This window comes from Meriones unguiculatus, chromosome 4 (genome assembly GCF_030254825.1).
Source record: "Meriones unguiculatus strain TT.TT164.6M chromosome 4, Bangor_MerUng_6.1, whole genome shotgun sequence".
Taxonomy (NCBI): Eukaryota; Metazoa; Chordata; class Mammalia; order Rodentia; family Muridae; genus Meriones; species Meriones unguiculatus.
Genome location: NC_083352.1, coordinates 67,472,171 through 67,489,165, shown reverse-complemented (window position 1 = coordinate 67,489,165; position 16,995 = coordinate 67,472,171). Strand labels below are relative to the sequence as shown.

At 47.0% G+C, this 16,995-nt stretch overlaps 1 protein-coding gene across 1 annotated transcript in view; it reads right to left on the bottom strand.

Moving 5' to 3' along the window:
* Positions 1-13,922: 13,922 nt before the first annotated feature.
* LOC132653796 (grainyhead-like protein 2 homolog) overlaps positions 13,923-16,995 on the bottom strand; it is a 60,013-nt gene continuing 56,940 nt past the window's right edge. Inside the window, exons 9-10 of the mRNA XM_060383222.1 lie at positions 15,759-15,823; positions 13,923-14,037 (exon numbers count right to left, since the gene is read on the bottom strand). Coding sequence (XP_060239205.1) covers positions 13,923-14,037; positions 15,759-15,823 — 180 coding nt within the window. The remainder of the gene's footprint in view (positions 14,038-15,758; positions 15,824-16,995) is intronic.

Genomic DNA, 16,995 nt, shown 5'->3' with positions numbered 1-16,995 from the left:
GAACAAATTCTTTACACTGGTGCTATACAAGACCTTGCAGTAGCCACTGCCAGTAGCCTGATGAGTAGCCAGGCATGATCGCCCGTCACAAAAGGAGGGTGTCCTGGCCAACTGTAATTTAGGGTAAGTGGAATGAAATGCTCCCAGAGACGTTGCAATAGAGTCATTTGTTTGTGCAGAGGAAGGGAGATGCACGCTGAAGAGAAAGGAAGGGAAGGCATAGGTGGCTTCCTGTGGTAGAGTCCCATTTTCTTTTATCCTTAGTACATGGGCCAGGCTTGGGGGTGAGCAGGTGAACACTCAGATAAGAAATGAGTGCGAGTGAAGCCACTGATCTAGGAAAACAGGAGAGCACCTGACTGCAAGACAGTCACAAACACAAACCAGGAAGGAGCTCCCAAGAAGCAAAAAGACTCAGTAGAGAAACAACTGGGTCCAAAAGAGATTGGGGAAAGACAATCACAGTATGCTGAAGTCTTGAGGCAAAAAATAAATGCCTCTGTTGTCTGTAAATATTCCTCAGCTGACACCTCTACACATGCTGACGGAGCAGTGCTTGCCCTGGACAGAGGCTGTGCTGGGGTGAACCGGTGGGGTCCAGACACTGCACTGCTGTTGCTGTTCTGAGATCCCTGAGATTATGAACTCACAGAACACAAAGAAGCTCGAAGTGTGTGTGTGTGTGTGTGTGTGTGTGTGTGTGTGTGTGTGTTGCCTGGTCCCATCTTGCCTTGTTCTGGAGTTAGCAGGAAAGCTTTCCCACTTTTAAAAAGAGCACTACCTCTATGGCCAACAGGTTGGCCTGTGGTTCTAAACCCATAGCACAGGTGGAGACACAGATGGAGGCTTGCGAGAACAGCCGAGAACAGCCGAGAACAGCCGACAGGGTCTGGGAGAAGAACTAATTACAGCCCTATTCTTGCCTGCAGGAACTCTTTAGCAAGCACTTTTCAGGAAAGCTGGATGTGGCTGAGTTTATCCAGTGTTGGCCATCACTCTAAACTGGGCCATGGTGCTGGCCTTGACTGTCTTCCTAGAGTGACTGACCATGGGGTGTCCCTGGAGTTCAGCAAGGGACATGGAAGTCTGCCGCAGGGGTCTCTGAGGGATGGTATCTGCCCAAGGGGACCTCTGCTGGGTGAATCCACCTTCATTCTTATTTTGTTGGCTGGGATTAGAACATTTCTACAATATTTTAGGTATTTCTGATAGGATTAATCCTAAACACGAATGTAAAGCAGGGAAATTTAACCCTTACTATCACCTTCACCTGGCATTTCCTCTTCTCTTTAGTTGTCTTTATTTCCCTGTTTTTCCCAGTTACACTGATGTACCTAGAACTCCAGAAAGTTCCAGAACTTTCTGACAAAATCTATTTTTTTAAACGTTTTCACCATGCTGAAGTGCCCAAAGTAAAATTGATTAACAATGTCATGATCTAAATAATGACTTCATCTTGCTCTTCCTTAATACAAAGCACCTTTGATGAGTGAGGCCCTCGAACCTTTCCTGTGCATCTTCACTTCCACTTACTCAGTCCTTCAGTCAAATCTCTTTTTCTTCTATCATATTTCACAGAAGTCTATCTCAGCCTGAGATTGCAAAGTTATTATAATCCAAAACTCTAACAGCACCTGCCATCCCTCTCAGAGCTACTTGTATCTTCAGAGAATGATACAGCCCATAGCCACGCACTGTGGAGAAAACAGTGCTGCACAGGTTGAGAGGACTGATAGGGTCTGCCAGGGGGAAGATAATGACATACACATGGCCACCCTCACCCCAGTTCCTGAAATAATGACTCTGAGACCTTATTATTTATGAATAAATGCTTAGACCAAAAGTTTGGGCTCAATCCTGACCAGCTCAGAACTTATAACTTATTTTACCCATTTATTTTTTCTTTTCTTTTCTTTTTGGTTTGTCAAGACAGATTTTGCTGTGTAGCCCTGGCTGTCCTATACTCACTTTGTAGACCAGGCTGGCTTCAAGCTCACAGAGATTCACCGGCTTCTGCCTCCTCAAGAACTGGGATACAGCAGGGGCAAAGGCCACTGTGCCCAGCTTGTTTATGCTATTATATGTGTGCGGCATGGCTGGTTACCTCACCTTACAGTCCAGGACGAATCTACCTCTGACTCTATCCTAGCATTCATCTCTCTCTGCCAGAACTCCAACTTCCTGTTTCCTACCTCAGCTTTTTATAGACAGGCAATGCTTTCATGCAGTACATAAGAGATTCTCTCTCCACGTGCATTCACAGGCTGGTGGGTGTCTGTCTTCCTCGAGGGGCCAGGGTTGTAACCACAATAGGCCCTACTTGTCTCTGAGCCTAGGGGTGGTCAGTCATCTAATGTGTGAGAATAGCAACCATTCCTGGCATGTTAGGAATACAACCTCAGTCCTGCTCCTCCCCCAAGCATGGCTCAAATATTAACACAACTGCTGAGAGTTCCTTTACACGTATAACACATCAGAGGCAGCAGGATGGGCTTTTCTGCCAGTTGGCACTACCGAGGGTGTCGTTGGTGGAGAGCAAGTTCGAGGGCCTGGCTTCTACCTGTAAAAGGCAGCACTCCAGCAGACAGCACTCCAGCAGAACAAAGGGCCCTTCCCCTTACTCCAGCATCTGACTCTTGATAGAGCTACTGTTGGCTTGAACTGTTTCCATATCACAACCCGGCTGCTTCTTTCCCTAGGCTATCTACAAAATGGTTTCCTCTGTCATGAAAATGCCTGAAGATGAATCAACCCCAGAAAAAAGGACAGAGAAGATCTTCCCCCAGATGGACACCAATAGAGATGGTAAGAGGCTAAAGGACTTTGCTTGGGTCAAGCTTCTGGTGGAGTCCGGGCAGGGTGGCTCTATAAAAGGACCAAATGTCAACCACAGGGACCTTATGCACAGTGATATGTGACAACCACCTATGCTGGGCGGGGAGGAATAGAAGTGGGTAGACCCTGGAGCTGGTCCCAGTCTAGAGCAAAGGCCTTATTTTCTAGGCCCTTCTAGCTTTCTCCTAAGTTAGCCTTCCCCAGAATAGAATGGGTCCTGTGGAGCAGAAATAAAAGGACCCAAGAAGCCACTGAGGTAGGATGGGCCTTTTCTAGAAGTCTGGATCCTTGTGGCCAATAGGCCAGAGTATGGGGATGTGCCTGCTGTTTCTTAAAGACCCCAACAGCTTTTATCCCAGCCTGCCTGAGTGATCTTATGAGCAGACTCTACCATGCTGCGTCCAAGTGAAAGCTCAGGTAGTGGGAAGCAGGTTGGAGTGGTCTGCTGGTTCCACTGGGTGAGGGTGCTGCCTGGATGCAGCCAGCAGGTGCACAAACCAAAGAGCGCTTGGTGACACAGGAGGACCACAAGTCTGAAGCTATCTGCAAAATCAAATAAATAGATATGGTTTCTGCATGTTGGGCTACCAAGTAAGATACAGGATCCCCAGGCAATTGAGAAATAATGACTTCTTTATAGCATCTCTCTGTGTGCAATATTTGGGACATACGTATGCTAAGTAATTGATCGTTATTCAACTGAAATTTAAAGTTATTTTAGAATCATTATTTTTATTGCCAAATCTTGAAATGCTATTCAGAAATAGTTCCTGAGTTTACAGTGCTAAGTCAAGGCCTACCATTGATGACCCAATGCTGCCAAAAGCTTCACAGCTCTTTAAACAAACATGTATTTCTTTATTATTTACATGCATGTATGTTTGTACCTGCACATATGTGTGAGTTTATATGCATCACACGCATGCAGAAATCTGCAGAGATCATAAGAGGATATACAGTTCCCTGGAACTCGAGCTGCAGGTGGTTGTGATCTACTCAACATGAATGCTGGAAATCAAACTGGTCCTCTGCTCTTGACTGCAGAGCCATCTCTCCAGCCAACTCATCTTTAAAACATAAAACTCATTTTAATATTACAGTGTAGAATTTTGCAAGTATTATTACATGACATGTATGAGTGTGCCATGGTGCACACATGCAGAAGACATGTTTATGAAGTTCGTTTCCCCCCACTTTCCTTTACATAGTTTCCAGGAATCAAATTCAGGTCATCAGGTTTACGCATCACATACTTCTATTCACTGAGACAGCTCACTGGCCCCAGACCCTCACACCTGATGTTTAATAATTCTAGTGAGCTGTGTACAAATAGACCAGGTCCTTCGTGGTGTGTATGATAGCATGTTCTGCATAGAATAAGCCTCCTTTTCCCCCCATACGTGGGGCGCCAGCTCCCTGAGAAGCTGGTTTCTTGGTTTGGTGGCACAGCCAGCTTGTTCACTGCTAGAAGTTGCCTCCATGAAGCTGCCTGACATCCTCTGAGAGCTGTTTTCCCTCATGTGCCCTGATTCACAGCACATAGTTTGTTTCACAAGTTTAAACAAACATGGGATTGTTTTTATGATATTGAACCACAGGTTTTGGTCATCTGGGGAACATGATGGCTTTAAGACCCAGCCTCTTCCTTAGAGGAGGACTAAATGATGGGGGGAAAGACACTTCTGGATATCTGGCTCAAGGCAATGGCAGAGCCTCTCCACTGGGACTGTTTCTACGGGATCAAAGAGCTCTGCCTGGGCCCTTGCCCAATGCACAGCCGACTACTACTGCCCTGGGCTTTGATAAGGAAAGATTTGTTTAAACAAGGAAAGCTATGGGGATGGAGACAGTGAGGGCAGGAGGGCAGGGACTGCTGAGCACCCGAAAAACACACTGCTTCAGCTCAGGGCTTGGCTTCAGTGCTTCGGGCATGAGCCTCCTGTCCTTCCTCACTTGGAGCAGAGCCGGCGTGGTGTGAAGCCTGCTGCCACCAGAGTCTCCTTAGATAAGGGTCTTTGCATCCCACTGCTGGCCTCTGCCATGAAAAGTCTGCACCTACAAGCAAGTCAATCTGGGAGTCTGTGCAAGAGGCAGAGTTCATATGGGTACCAAATGCTCTGCAGCTTGTGGTGCCCGATGCCTGTGCTTGTGCCTGCAGCTTTAAAGTGTTTAGATGCTGCTTCCAATCCCATCCCCTCATTCTCATCCTGCAGGGGCTGAGCAGGTAGCACGGAAGAGCAGCTAAGGAGGTACTGGAGTGCACAGGCCTGGAGGAGCCTGGCAGCCTCGTATCTGTCTTTGGAAAAACAGATGGGGCTAAGTCTGCAGGGAAGGAGAGAGGGCAAAGTTAGGTAGTTAGGTAACGGCTCCCAACAGTTCTATTTCCAACTATCAGTCAATGAGTCACTTCAATCAAAGTGTCACCATGGAAGTGCCAGGAATGAGGAAAGCCACCCCCACCCCCATTTCTCCAAAGTGATAGTGACAGAGACCTTTACTGGCGGAAAGTTGAGGAGGAAGGATACTGAAGATCCAGGAAATTGAGGAGCCTGAAGTAAAAAAAGGAAGCTTGGGCTACACAGTAGAGTCCATATCAAAAAAAAAAAAAAGAAAGAAAGCTGTCTGGTGAGAGATCCAGGTTTTTGGCTTCCTTCTCAAGCTGCCTGGGTTGACAGAAGTGTATCACCTTCTGTCTAGAACACAGTCCTTTATCCTCCCGACTTTGGATGATGGTGGTGCTATCCTCAAAAGTTGTTAAAAAGAACCTACACTCCTGCTCTGCCCACTGGGAGCGGGGTGGGGGGAGGAGTCTTCTGCAAACCAGAATACAGCAGTACACAGGGGCTGAAGGGCCTGAGCCTGGCACACGCAAACGAGCTAGGGCTACTCAGTCCTCAGAAGCTGAGCATGAGCACAGGGGCTCGAGGAGTGGGGTGAGGCACTAGGGCAAAGATTCAGGTCAGGGTAAGCCAGTACCCTCCCCAGGCCCTGGGTCCTGTCCTGGAGGTCTTGTTAAATGGCCCTGTGCACTGAGCGAGGTGGGGGAATGCCACGGTAAACAGAGAATTGGGGTCCCTGCCTCATGGTCTCCTGGCTTCTGGTGGGTGAAGCTGTAGGCTTCTGCTGTGCCCCGTGTGCAGTGCAAAGAACCACAGGCCGTCACTCACTGGTCCTCTTGCCTTCTAGGAAAACTCTCCCTGGAAGAATTCATCCGAGGGGCCAAAAGCGATCCATCCATAGTGCGTCTCCTGCAGTGTGACCCCAGCAGCGCCAGCCAGTTCTGAGCCCCGCACCCTAAGAACGCTACAGCTGCCTGGGTCTCTCCCAGTTGGCTTTTAAACTTATTTTATTTGTATTTTTTGCCAAACAATATTGATGGTGAAGCTGTCCCCTCTTCAGTCAGACGTGCTCTGCTGTGACACCCTTGCCCCTTGCTTCTTTCGTCGTGGACGTGAATGCCCAGAGCGCTTGTGGAGAGCATGAACAGACTTCGTGGTGTTCCCTGTTGGATGACTTTTTAATCATCATTACTTTTTTCCCTTTGATTCTAATGTGTCTGTCTTAAAACCCAAGACTGGTGGGGCCAGAGAAAAGAATTCCATTCTGCCCCTGAGATCCTTCAGCAAGCTTTGAGGGGCTTTGTTTGAAAGACAAAACTCCTAATCTGGGTGTGTTGTCACGCATGCCCTCAGGGCTATGGCAGGCACCTGAGGCTAGGTTTTCTAAGAGCAGGTTACCCTCTGGGGTAAAGCTATTAAAGCCAGCTGGGACATTCCCCTCCACCCCAGCAGGCTGTAGTTTCCAAGCTGTGAACATTACAAGGTAAATTAACAGAGATGGGGAAAGATGACTCAGCGGTTCTCCCACCCCACAGGTTTACAGAGGTGAGCTAATATGAGGCCCTTTGAAAAATCAAACACAGATGGTAACATTCTAAAACCAGACCCATCTTGCTACCTACTTGTGATTTATAAAAAGACTGCTGTATATAAAATATTGGGTATTGCAGACCAAATTAAGTGTTTTGCCTTGTAAATGCATGTTTAGTGAGCGCTAATGCAATCTTACTACAGAAGACTTGTTTTAGCAGTTTATTGTGAAGCCAACTACAACGAATGTCAGTGTCTTGTTTTAAAGTCCTGTCTTTGCACAAATGTACCAGTCAACAAGTGTATTTTATATACTCCATAAAATTACAAAAGAATGATGACAAGGGCCCAGCTTTGATTTCGAATGGTTTTACAGAGTCAAGGTGGCCAGAGGAAGGCAGTTTCCAAGCGTCTTGTCCACCAGCAGCTCTGAGAAGGGGCCATGGTCCAGCAGCGCACCGGCAGGTGCAGGTGTGCTGTCTTTCTAAGCAGATGAATGTTCCATAGACTCGGAAAAGCAGATTGGTCCTAACAGTGTAACCTACATCCTCAGTGGGGGAGCCACGCCTAGAATCTTCTTTTTCTGCCCCCGGGTATCTTTCATGTAGTGAGGTGTGGGCCAGCCAGGCAGTTCACCCACCCACTGTAGGTGCCGGCTAGGGAGCCTGCAGTGTCTGAGGCCACCGTGGGTCCCAACAGCACTCCCTTTCACCGTGTTATTTGAATCTAGCAAAGCTGAGTTGTTGCTTGGGCTGGTCACCTCATATACACTACTTTGAAATAAGGGTTGGAAGCAAAAACTTCTGGCTACAGGCAACCAAAGCCTCACACACAGTGGCATCAACAAGGCCCAGACACTCAAGGATGTTGGTGGCAGAGCCTGCCTAAGAGGAGTCAGGAAGGTCTCTGCTGCCTGTAGCCACTTCCTGTAGAACAAAGCCGCAAAAAGTTAAACACAGCTATAAGAAATGATGCCCAGGCAATTCTTGCTGGCCGAAGGTCCCCCCCCCCCATGGCGATACTCTTAACTGGCAGAAGTTCAAACTTTAATGGTGTCTCCATAGGTTGAAATTTTGTGACCTAGATTTTGTAATCTTAATATTTCCTAGTGTCATTTCCTTACCTTTTGTAGCAAGGCTTGCCAAATCCTGTGAGCCAAATGATAAAGTCTGTTTTTGGAAAGCAAAATTAACCCAAGTTGGGATGGAAACCAGAGGTGGCCTCCAGCTCTTCAGAATTCAAGAGCACAGGTTATGAACCCTGTGGTCCCCAGAAGGCCTGGAGAGCTCCAGACCAGCTAGACACACAGACATAACAGACCTATCTGTATGTTTCCTCCTCTTCTCCACCTCTCCCAGGAAGGCATTGGGTGTCATTTTATGCATGCATGTTTGACCAATGAACTTCACAGCATCAGGAGGGCCGAGTGCCTGAAGACATCTGTCACTCCTGTGGCCAGGCAGTGTTTGTGCTGTGTTCAGGGGCCTCTGGTGGAGGTAGAGCCTGTTTTGTTCCAAGTAAAGGAAGTCTGTGCTGTCCACAGGACTGGAGAACGTTTCAGAGTGCTTGACTGTTCATACCTCGCTCAGGATGGAGAAGGGGCGGTGTGGTACTCCCCAGTGGGACTTTCTGGAAATGGATTTAATTATATATATGTCATATTATGTGAAGTGGTCCCATTCTCAGTTGATTGTATAGCTCTTGCCTGGCATTAAAGCATGTTTATTATTTAATATCATTGTCTGGAGCATGAGATTTTTTTCTTACTAAGCTGCCTCAGCTGACAGTGTCTTGTGTCTTTCAGGTTTGAGGGTGGAAGAGTTTGAAAGCAGTTCTGGTCCATGTGTGGCTTCCTTACTTCCTTCTCAGCTTGGCCTTCACTCCCTCCCACTTTGTGCTTCTCCAAACATGAAGCACCAAAGCAAAACTCAGAAAAACTCCTCAGTAAGATCAGGGAAGCACTCAGGAAGCAAAGCAGGCAGATCTGTAAGTTCAAGGCCAAGCTGGTCTATGTAGTGAGTTCTAGAACACCCAAGGGTACACAAAGAAATCCTGTCTCAAAAACCAACCAAACTAAAAATACAACAGCAATATAATCCTTTCCCTTCCCACTCTGTTGGAGATTTAGTGGGAGAGATAACTAAATGTTCCCCCAAAGCCATCACATCAAGCTTTTCTCGTCTTGTTCCTATCACTGGCCTTGACTACAGCCCCAAAGGCTAATGCTATATGAACAAGAGCTACTAACTTGCTCCCTAGATTAGGAGGTACAATAGGCTCCTCACAGGCCAGCTAGACCTTTGGGGTGCAGATGTGGAGGAGACTCTTTTCCTCCTCCACAGTTAGTCTCTGTGTGTAAGCAATATCTGAAACACAACACGTGATGATGAGGTGATGATGGGAATGTGGCCAGAGCCCTGAGGAGCCTGTATATCTACAACTCAACCATTTCCCCACTTTTGTAGCATCAATATGCCTGTTGCCTAGGACTTTCTGTACTGAGTATTAATGTGTGGTGCATAGTTCCAGACCTTCCTCGGGTGCAGAGATAGTGACCATCAGGAGCTAACTAGGGGGCAGCTTGGAGCACCCAGGCCATGGGAAGGCTTAGCTCTATGAATTTCCAGGGAATATTTGATATTTTAGTATTTCTCTGTGACAAACAGTAAAAACACTCTAAGGTACAATGCAGCTGGACTTGCCAACCCCACTTAGTTAAATATTCCCTCCTATGCCCAAGATTGGGCCCATGGACATTTTAACATGGGTGGGGTTTGGGGTAGGGGGTAGGGACAGGGAAGAGACTCCACCCCTCCCTGAGGAGGAAGGGGAGACATTTTCCTTAGGGGTGTAACTTGGTGTAACAGTGATACTAAGTTGCCCATGCCCATGCTCTAAATAACTTTCTCCCCATGCTTACATAAGCAACTCTAAACTCATTGAGTCTACACACACACACACACACATACACACACACACACACACACACACACACACACGGTGCACATGGAAACGTGGGAGACATGTGAAAGGAGCCTGGTTAGGAAAAATGAAGGGATCAGCAAGAGTGGAAGGGGAACAAACCAGAGTAATGAGGTATGAAAATGACCAAATCATACATGTGTGTAAATATCTAAATTAGTATATGCTAATAAAAATTCTCACCAGTACACACCACCTCCAGGAAGACAGGCAAATGGCCAGTCAGACCTCTCGCTGAACCTCAATAGCAACATCTCATCATTTGGCTGGATTCATACTGAGTGTTTGATGGGGCCGCCAGTCAGCATAAGTGTGGCAGGCTTGGAAGTTTATATGTGAGCTAGAGAGGCCTTGTTAGCAAAGGAGATGGCTGGAGGGGAATACCTAACTCAGGATCAAATACCACTATAAACACTTCATGGCGAATGGGAAATGTTCTTTCCCAAGTACCACGTGATGGATACTGATGCCCAATGAACATGGGTGGTGCTCACCCTTGGTGTCTTTTCACATTTCTCTTCTCTGCCTCTGGCTCATCAGAGGCCCCCACCGTCTTTCCTCAAATTCTTGACTTCCCAGTATTAACCATGGACCCATTTAGAGTTGCTTAGGAGTACAGAGCTGAAGAACCCTTTGGAATAGATGGAATATGTCACCAAAAATCTCCCCCAGTTTGGGGAGCTTGGGGAGGGGGGAGGAGGGGATAAGCACAGTTCACTGATGTCCACAGGGAAAGGAAGATGTGATAACACTCACATCCCCCCAAACGACCCATTCAGGCAGGTATGAAGAACAATCAGACCCAAAGATGAGGAAGGACATGGGTAGCAATAAAAAAAGACCATGGCCCATTTCTAATTACATGATCTTTCCAGAACTTTCCATAATAAACACTCTCCATCCACCCCAGGCCTGTTTTTCCCTAGCACTGATCTGAGCACAAAGGGCAGGGATCCCATTGGGGGTGAGGCCAGGGAAGGCTTTTTTGAGGCAAGATTTTAGTACTGTGCCTTAGAGAAGGGTGCTGTAGAAAATGCTAGCATTCTGCCTCTTGGAATGGCTGCTCCTGGAGATCACTGACGATACCAGCTGGAGCAGTGTGAATGCTGCATAATGAGGTGGCTAGCACAGGAGCCCCAGTATGGGTTTTCAAGGGTCAGCGAGTGTGGAGACGGAACTGAAGTAGGAGCCGTGCGGTTTCAGCCTCTCCATAGCGGTTGGCACAGATCTAATGAAGCAGAAATAACCACAAAGTGCCAGAGAGAAGGGAGTGGAAAGAACCCACCTGAGAGGCCAGTCAAGGGCAGCTGTGCTGGCAGCCACCCTGGAGGCCTCTTGTTGCCCTTTGGCCCTCTTCTTTTGCAAGCCTGGTGTAAGGAAGAGGGAGAGCACTGGTAGGCAAGTCTCCACTGTATGAAGGACTGAAGGGGCAGGGACAGCCAAGACCCCAGGCTGGTGACTCTTCCCCACACCAGCAGCCACTGTCCAGAAAGCAGCAGACACAGCTGTTTGACTCATATTGTGAATATTTATTTTTTTTTCTTCTTAAAAATGTACAAAAAATAAAATAACATATTTATAGTTTATAGATTCCCCTCTCCCATTTACAAAACTATTAAGTTACATTTACTCTTTTTTTATGTGGGAGTAGATTGTATACAAATCAGTCTCCCCTTGTTTGTCTTTCAGAAAGGGCCATTCTTAGAATTTGGCACAAACCCTCTTTTCCTGTTGCATGAAAAATAAATGTTTTAATTCATTTCATGCTTCCCAGGTTTCTGCTTTGGGACATGCCTTAGTCTTTTAGGAACTGATTTCAAGATGGCAGCCCATTGTATATTTTTGTTGTTGTTGGTTCCAATTTCTAAACACTGAGGAAGTTTCAGTGGGGACATAGAATGAAAACACCTGCTTCATGTGTTCCCCAACCTTTTATGGATTACAAAAAAAAAAGTTTGGGTGCGGTTAATTCGGGGACAAAGGAAAGACAAGCTTTTCTATCTTGCTATTTTTGTTCAGGAAATGATGCTCAGCAAAGCTCTGCTAATGCAGCGAGGGATGGATGCAGAGAAGTCCACCAACAGACACTCCTGGACCTACCGCTGCACCCCTATTTGTGGTCCTGGCTTCATGTCCCTTGTTCTGGCTACCACAAGGACTGTAGTGACTCAGGACAAAGGCAAAGCCATCTCCAGCTGGTCCTCTGCCTCGGGGGAGATGGGCAGTTTTCCAGAAACCAGAGAGAAGAGCTGGGAGCCTGTCAGATCACTACAGATCTGGAATCCTGAGCCACCCTAAGGTCTGCCATTCATGTTTGGAGCTAACCCCAAGTGCTGTAGCATGGGAAGCACATAGAGCATATATTTCCAACACTGAGTTTGTCTGCCTTAGATCAGAGCCCTGCTAGTGCCCTAGAGGGTCCCCAAGCTGCTGGTTCAGCAAGTGATGTGGGGTGGAGCAGAGGACTAAGCAGAGCTGAGCCCAGGATACAAACCTTTGGCAACACAGAGGGATTCGGAGCCCAGTGGGCTCTCAGAAAGGTGCCCCTGCTATTCTTTGGATCCTCTTGGTCATAGCACCTACTCTCCAGCCCATTCCTCTGCAGCTTTGGGTAGCTAGGCTAGAGTCAGCCTCGGCTGCTCGGGCTCTCAGGGGAAGGTGGGGCAAGAAGGCAGGAGCTGGAGAACAGAGCCTCCAGGTAAGACATCAAAGTGCTTCATAGACAAATTTGGACCTTTCCATGGAAGCTGCCCCATTATCCAGGCTTTGGGGTGGGATGTGCCTGACTATCCGAACTAGTGCTCAGCCCACAGTGTAACAAAAAAATCCCCAAACTACCAACCTGTCCTCTCAAAGAGAACTGAGGCCCACCATAGGGCATGCTGTTCAGGAAAGCCTTTTTCTCTTGCCCTCCCAAGGGCCAGGAGAGGAGGAAACAGCCTTAGCTCTCCAGTGTGCCTCTCAAAGCCAGTCTCAGAAGTTCCAGAAATCCCACGCTTTCCACAGCCAGGGTGGACAGCCTCACCCCTTCCCATCTTCAGAAGCCAGAGGAAGCAATGTCTGCTGGTCACAGCCCAGCTGAGCTGCTGGCTCGCTTCGCAAAGGGGCCACTTGAGATGAAGGACATGCTTGTAAACTATGAGCCACTACTGTGTCCATCCCTTGTAAGCCAAGCAGTTCTGCAGCAGGCCCCAGGGATAGGACCCCAGTGCAAACCCTTGCGGAAACTTTGCATAAGCTTCAAGGTGTCTCACTCCAGTGCTAAAGAAGGCGCTGACAGCATGATCTTTCCTGAACAGCTCAAAGGACACTCTTAGACAACAGATCACCATGAGACAAAATGTGATGGCCTCAAGGGAGAGTCATGTCTGAGGGGAGAGGGCTCCATTTGGGGAAACAAGTCCTCAGCATGGCTCAGTGGAGAGTCCATCTTGGCATTCACCAGTCACATGATACCTTAAAGGCCTCTTTCCTAGCCTCCTCTCAGATAGAGCAGAATGCTCTGAGTCTCCAGGTATGTCCCCTCCAGGGCAATGGCAGTAAACATGCCCACACACCACAGGTAAAATATATTATTGCAATATTAGGTACAAATTATGTACATGGCTGTCAATCATACTTTGTGCTCCTTATTACTGACATGGTAGCGGAATGTCTTCCTGAACAAGGCCCAGTGGCTATTTGCTGAGATCCCCTGGAGGTATTTAAGCAAAATGACCTTCCTCAGAGCAACCTGAAGGTTCCAGGCCAGAAAATGGGTGTCCTCTTTACCCCACCCATGACGACTGTGCCAAGAAGCAGCTCATCTTGTCCATCCACTCAAGAAATGTGGAGAGGTAAGAAAAAAGGCATCGCAGTTCCCCAGGCTCTTCGAGATGAATGGACTAGCTGTGTTTCCCTTGAAGGGGGAACTCTGGAGGTCTCAGGTGGAGCTATCAGTAACTTGTAGAGTCCTGGAGGGCCTGGACTCCAGGCTCTTGGGGAAAAAATGGACAATAAATAAGGGCCTGACAGGCTTAAAGAACTTAGCCGAGGGATACAGGCTTCAGCTCCAAGCAAGTAGAAGAGTTGACTGTTGGTCTGTTGGTGGGCCTTGGGCCCTGCCCCCTTCTAAGCAGTCTTGTAACAGTCACTTAAGATGGGTGAGATGGGTCTCCAGGTTGTAGGGCAGCGAGCCCACCTCTCCCAGGAAGGAGTGCACCGGAAGCTCCTGTCAAGGGGACTTGGGCCCAGTGCTCAGATCTCCATAAGCGTGATCTTGAAGCTTTCCACCATGCTCTCCATGTTGAGGATGAAGGTGTCCTCATTTGAATAGTGTTCAATGATGTTGTCATCCATGTTCACCAGGATGCTGCCGAAATTGGGTGAGATGGGGTGGGGTAAGAAACAAAGCCAGTGAACAGAGGGCTTTATGCAAGAGCAGCCTTCAAGCTACTGACTAATCACATTCTTAGGCCCCTCTGTATTTTCATTACAAACCTCAACTGCCCTTGGCTGAACACACATGTACAGTAAAAGTTACATATGACTCTACAGCAACTATAAAGGCAAGTTTTATCAGCAGCGCTTTGCAAGTAAGAAACAACTCAGTAAGGTCAATGGCTCTCCAACTTCACCCAGCCAATGAACGCCTGAGCTGGGTCTAAAGCTGGCTTTGCCTCACCCCAAGCTACTTCACCTCTTCCTGGCTGCCTACTCCATGGTGGTTTGGTTTCAAGAAAACCAACTTCCAGAGTCTATCTGTGATTTTTTTTATATAAATTTTGTTTTTGTCTTATATTTGAGTGTTTTGCCTGAATGCATCTCTGTGTACGGTATGTGTGCATTGTGCATGGTACCCTCAGAGTTCTGAAGACCAATTTAATCCCCTGGACTAGAATTGCAGGTAGTTGTGAGATGCCATGTAAGTGCTGAGAATGAAACCAGGGTCCTGTGGAAGAGCCACACATGCTCTTAACCAGTAAAGTGTCCCTCCAGCACCTCTATCTGTGACTGAGAAGTGCCTGAGCCTGTCTCACTCTTGTTAGCCAAAGAGATTTTCATTTGAGAAAGAATGACTCCCTGAATCACTTTATAGTGGTGTCATCAGGGATGCTGCCATACCTTCAGTTTGTTCTTTTACAGAATTAAAAGGCACCCACGCTTAGTGGGCTGATGTTGGGATAAAAGCCTTATGCATAGGCCTTCACAGGCCCAGTGCTGAAAGGCAGTGCTATCAGCAGTGTGTTTGTCCACACTGAAGCTCTCTAGCCAGCAAGACTTGAGGCTTCACTCAAAGTGGTATCCCCAGCCTACTGCACTGATCTTGGAAAGAACTGCAGCACACATTCACCGAGTGTCTAACAGGAGTTCAAGTTTGATGCTCAGTCAGCCAAAGACTGCAAAATCAGTAAGCCCGAGAACCCAGGTCATATTTTCTTTATGAAAAGGGTCCAGAAGAGTTTTATGGTACCTACTCCCAAAGAGGAAGCCTTAGAAAGGTCTTAAGAGGGGCAGAGGAGAGGGAAGCACTTGATCCTTGAGGCCATTGAAGCGGCCCACCTCCCTGCAGGCATTGAATATGCTTTCTGTTTACTGAAAGTGAGACCTGGGGCAAATACTTAAGCAGGCCCTGGGCTTCATTCCTTCTCAGTGAGCCTGTGAGGAGGAAATGGAGCAGGGAACCCAGAGGCTCCTCACCACCCAACCAGGAAGGACTAACTGTTCACTGTTCCTTACCATGTGGGCGAGCAGCCTGACGCCCATTTGAGATTTCATTAATGATTACCTTGAAATAATTTCCTTTAGCCTCAGCTAATTTTTGTCCGTACTGTGTCACTCAGAAGCCAATGTGAAGAGCTACATGTAGTTCTGCAACGTCATTTTCCCCGATGTCCCACCACCTCTAGACTACTCCCGCCCATGTGAGGCTGTCAGTAGATGAAAGCACCTCGGGTGACATGTTAGAAATGCATTGTGGGTCTCCCTGCCTGAACTGCTAGCATCGTGGGCCACGGATGTGACAACAGGTAAAGCTATATTAAAAATGTACCTTGCAGACAGGGCAGCTAGCTGAGTTAGCTTTTTTCTTACCCATTTTTGCTCTTCTGATAAAGCTTTGTGATTTTCTCCACTGGCAGCCCATACTTCTCAGACAGCTGAAACATGAATAACAGGAAAGTGGTCAGCAGAGAGCAGGGACACACTGGGAAGCACAGCATTCCAGCTCAGACCTCACATCTGAGCACAGCACAGTCCCCTAATGAGACACGTCAGGAAATCTCATGATGAACACTTTCCCTGCACTAACTGCTGAGACCATTCAGCCCAAGCCACTGGCTTTATAGATTAGCAAAATGAGGCATAGAGAAGTGAATGGAGCCCCAATCCACGTTAGCAGCCACAGGGTCACAGCTCACTAACTATGGCCCTGACTAGTTTCACCAAGTCATTATTTCCTCTGCCCTTAGAAGGAAGAGAAATGCAGCTCATGCTTCGCAGTGTGTCAGAGCCCATGTCTAGTGCCATCCCAATTTTGATTCTCCCTTTGGATAGATCTTAAATCACTCAGCAAAACAATCTTGATAAAAGTGGCATTTCCGATCCCTTGGAAAAAAAAAAAACATCTACTCACAATGTTGGATTAAATAGGTAGCCATGCATCAAAACACATTTCAACTGAGCCACTTGCAGTGGTTCACCCCTGTGAGCCCAGCCCTGAGGTCAGCATGAGCGATGGAATGTTCTCCAGACCAACCTCAAGAGGTAGTGAGAGAAAAAGTTCAGGTGGATAAAAGATTTATATATGAAAGATGAGACCACTGAGACCATGAAAGCACAGGAAAAGATAAACATGAGTTCATTCTTCAGATAGCCATCATCCTAAGTACAGTTTTTCCGGGAGACATGACACCTGCAAAACAATTTTTAAAGTGTAAGTGAAGAAAATGTCAAGATATTTAATGCATATTTGTTATGACTTTCCTCTGTTATGAACAGGTATGTTCCAAACATGTTTGAGCATGAGAGTATTTCTGTATGTCCGATTACTAGACATGATGTCAATGGCTCATATTCACTTTTAAAAACTATGCTTCTGTCAAACTTCTTTTCCAGGAGGCTGAGGGTCACTATTCCTTATATAGAATATATATGCTATATGCTATATAGAATATATATGCTATGCTTCTGTCAAACTTCTTTTCCAGGAGGCTGAGGGTCACTATTCCTTATATAGAATCTGAACACTGCTGTTTCCTCATGCTCTGACCAACATTAGATTATGACTTCAGTTTTGTTTCGTTTTAGATTTTTTAGATTAATTTTTAAT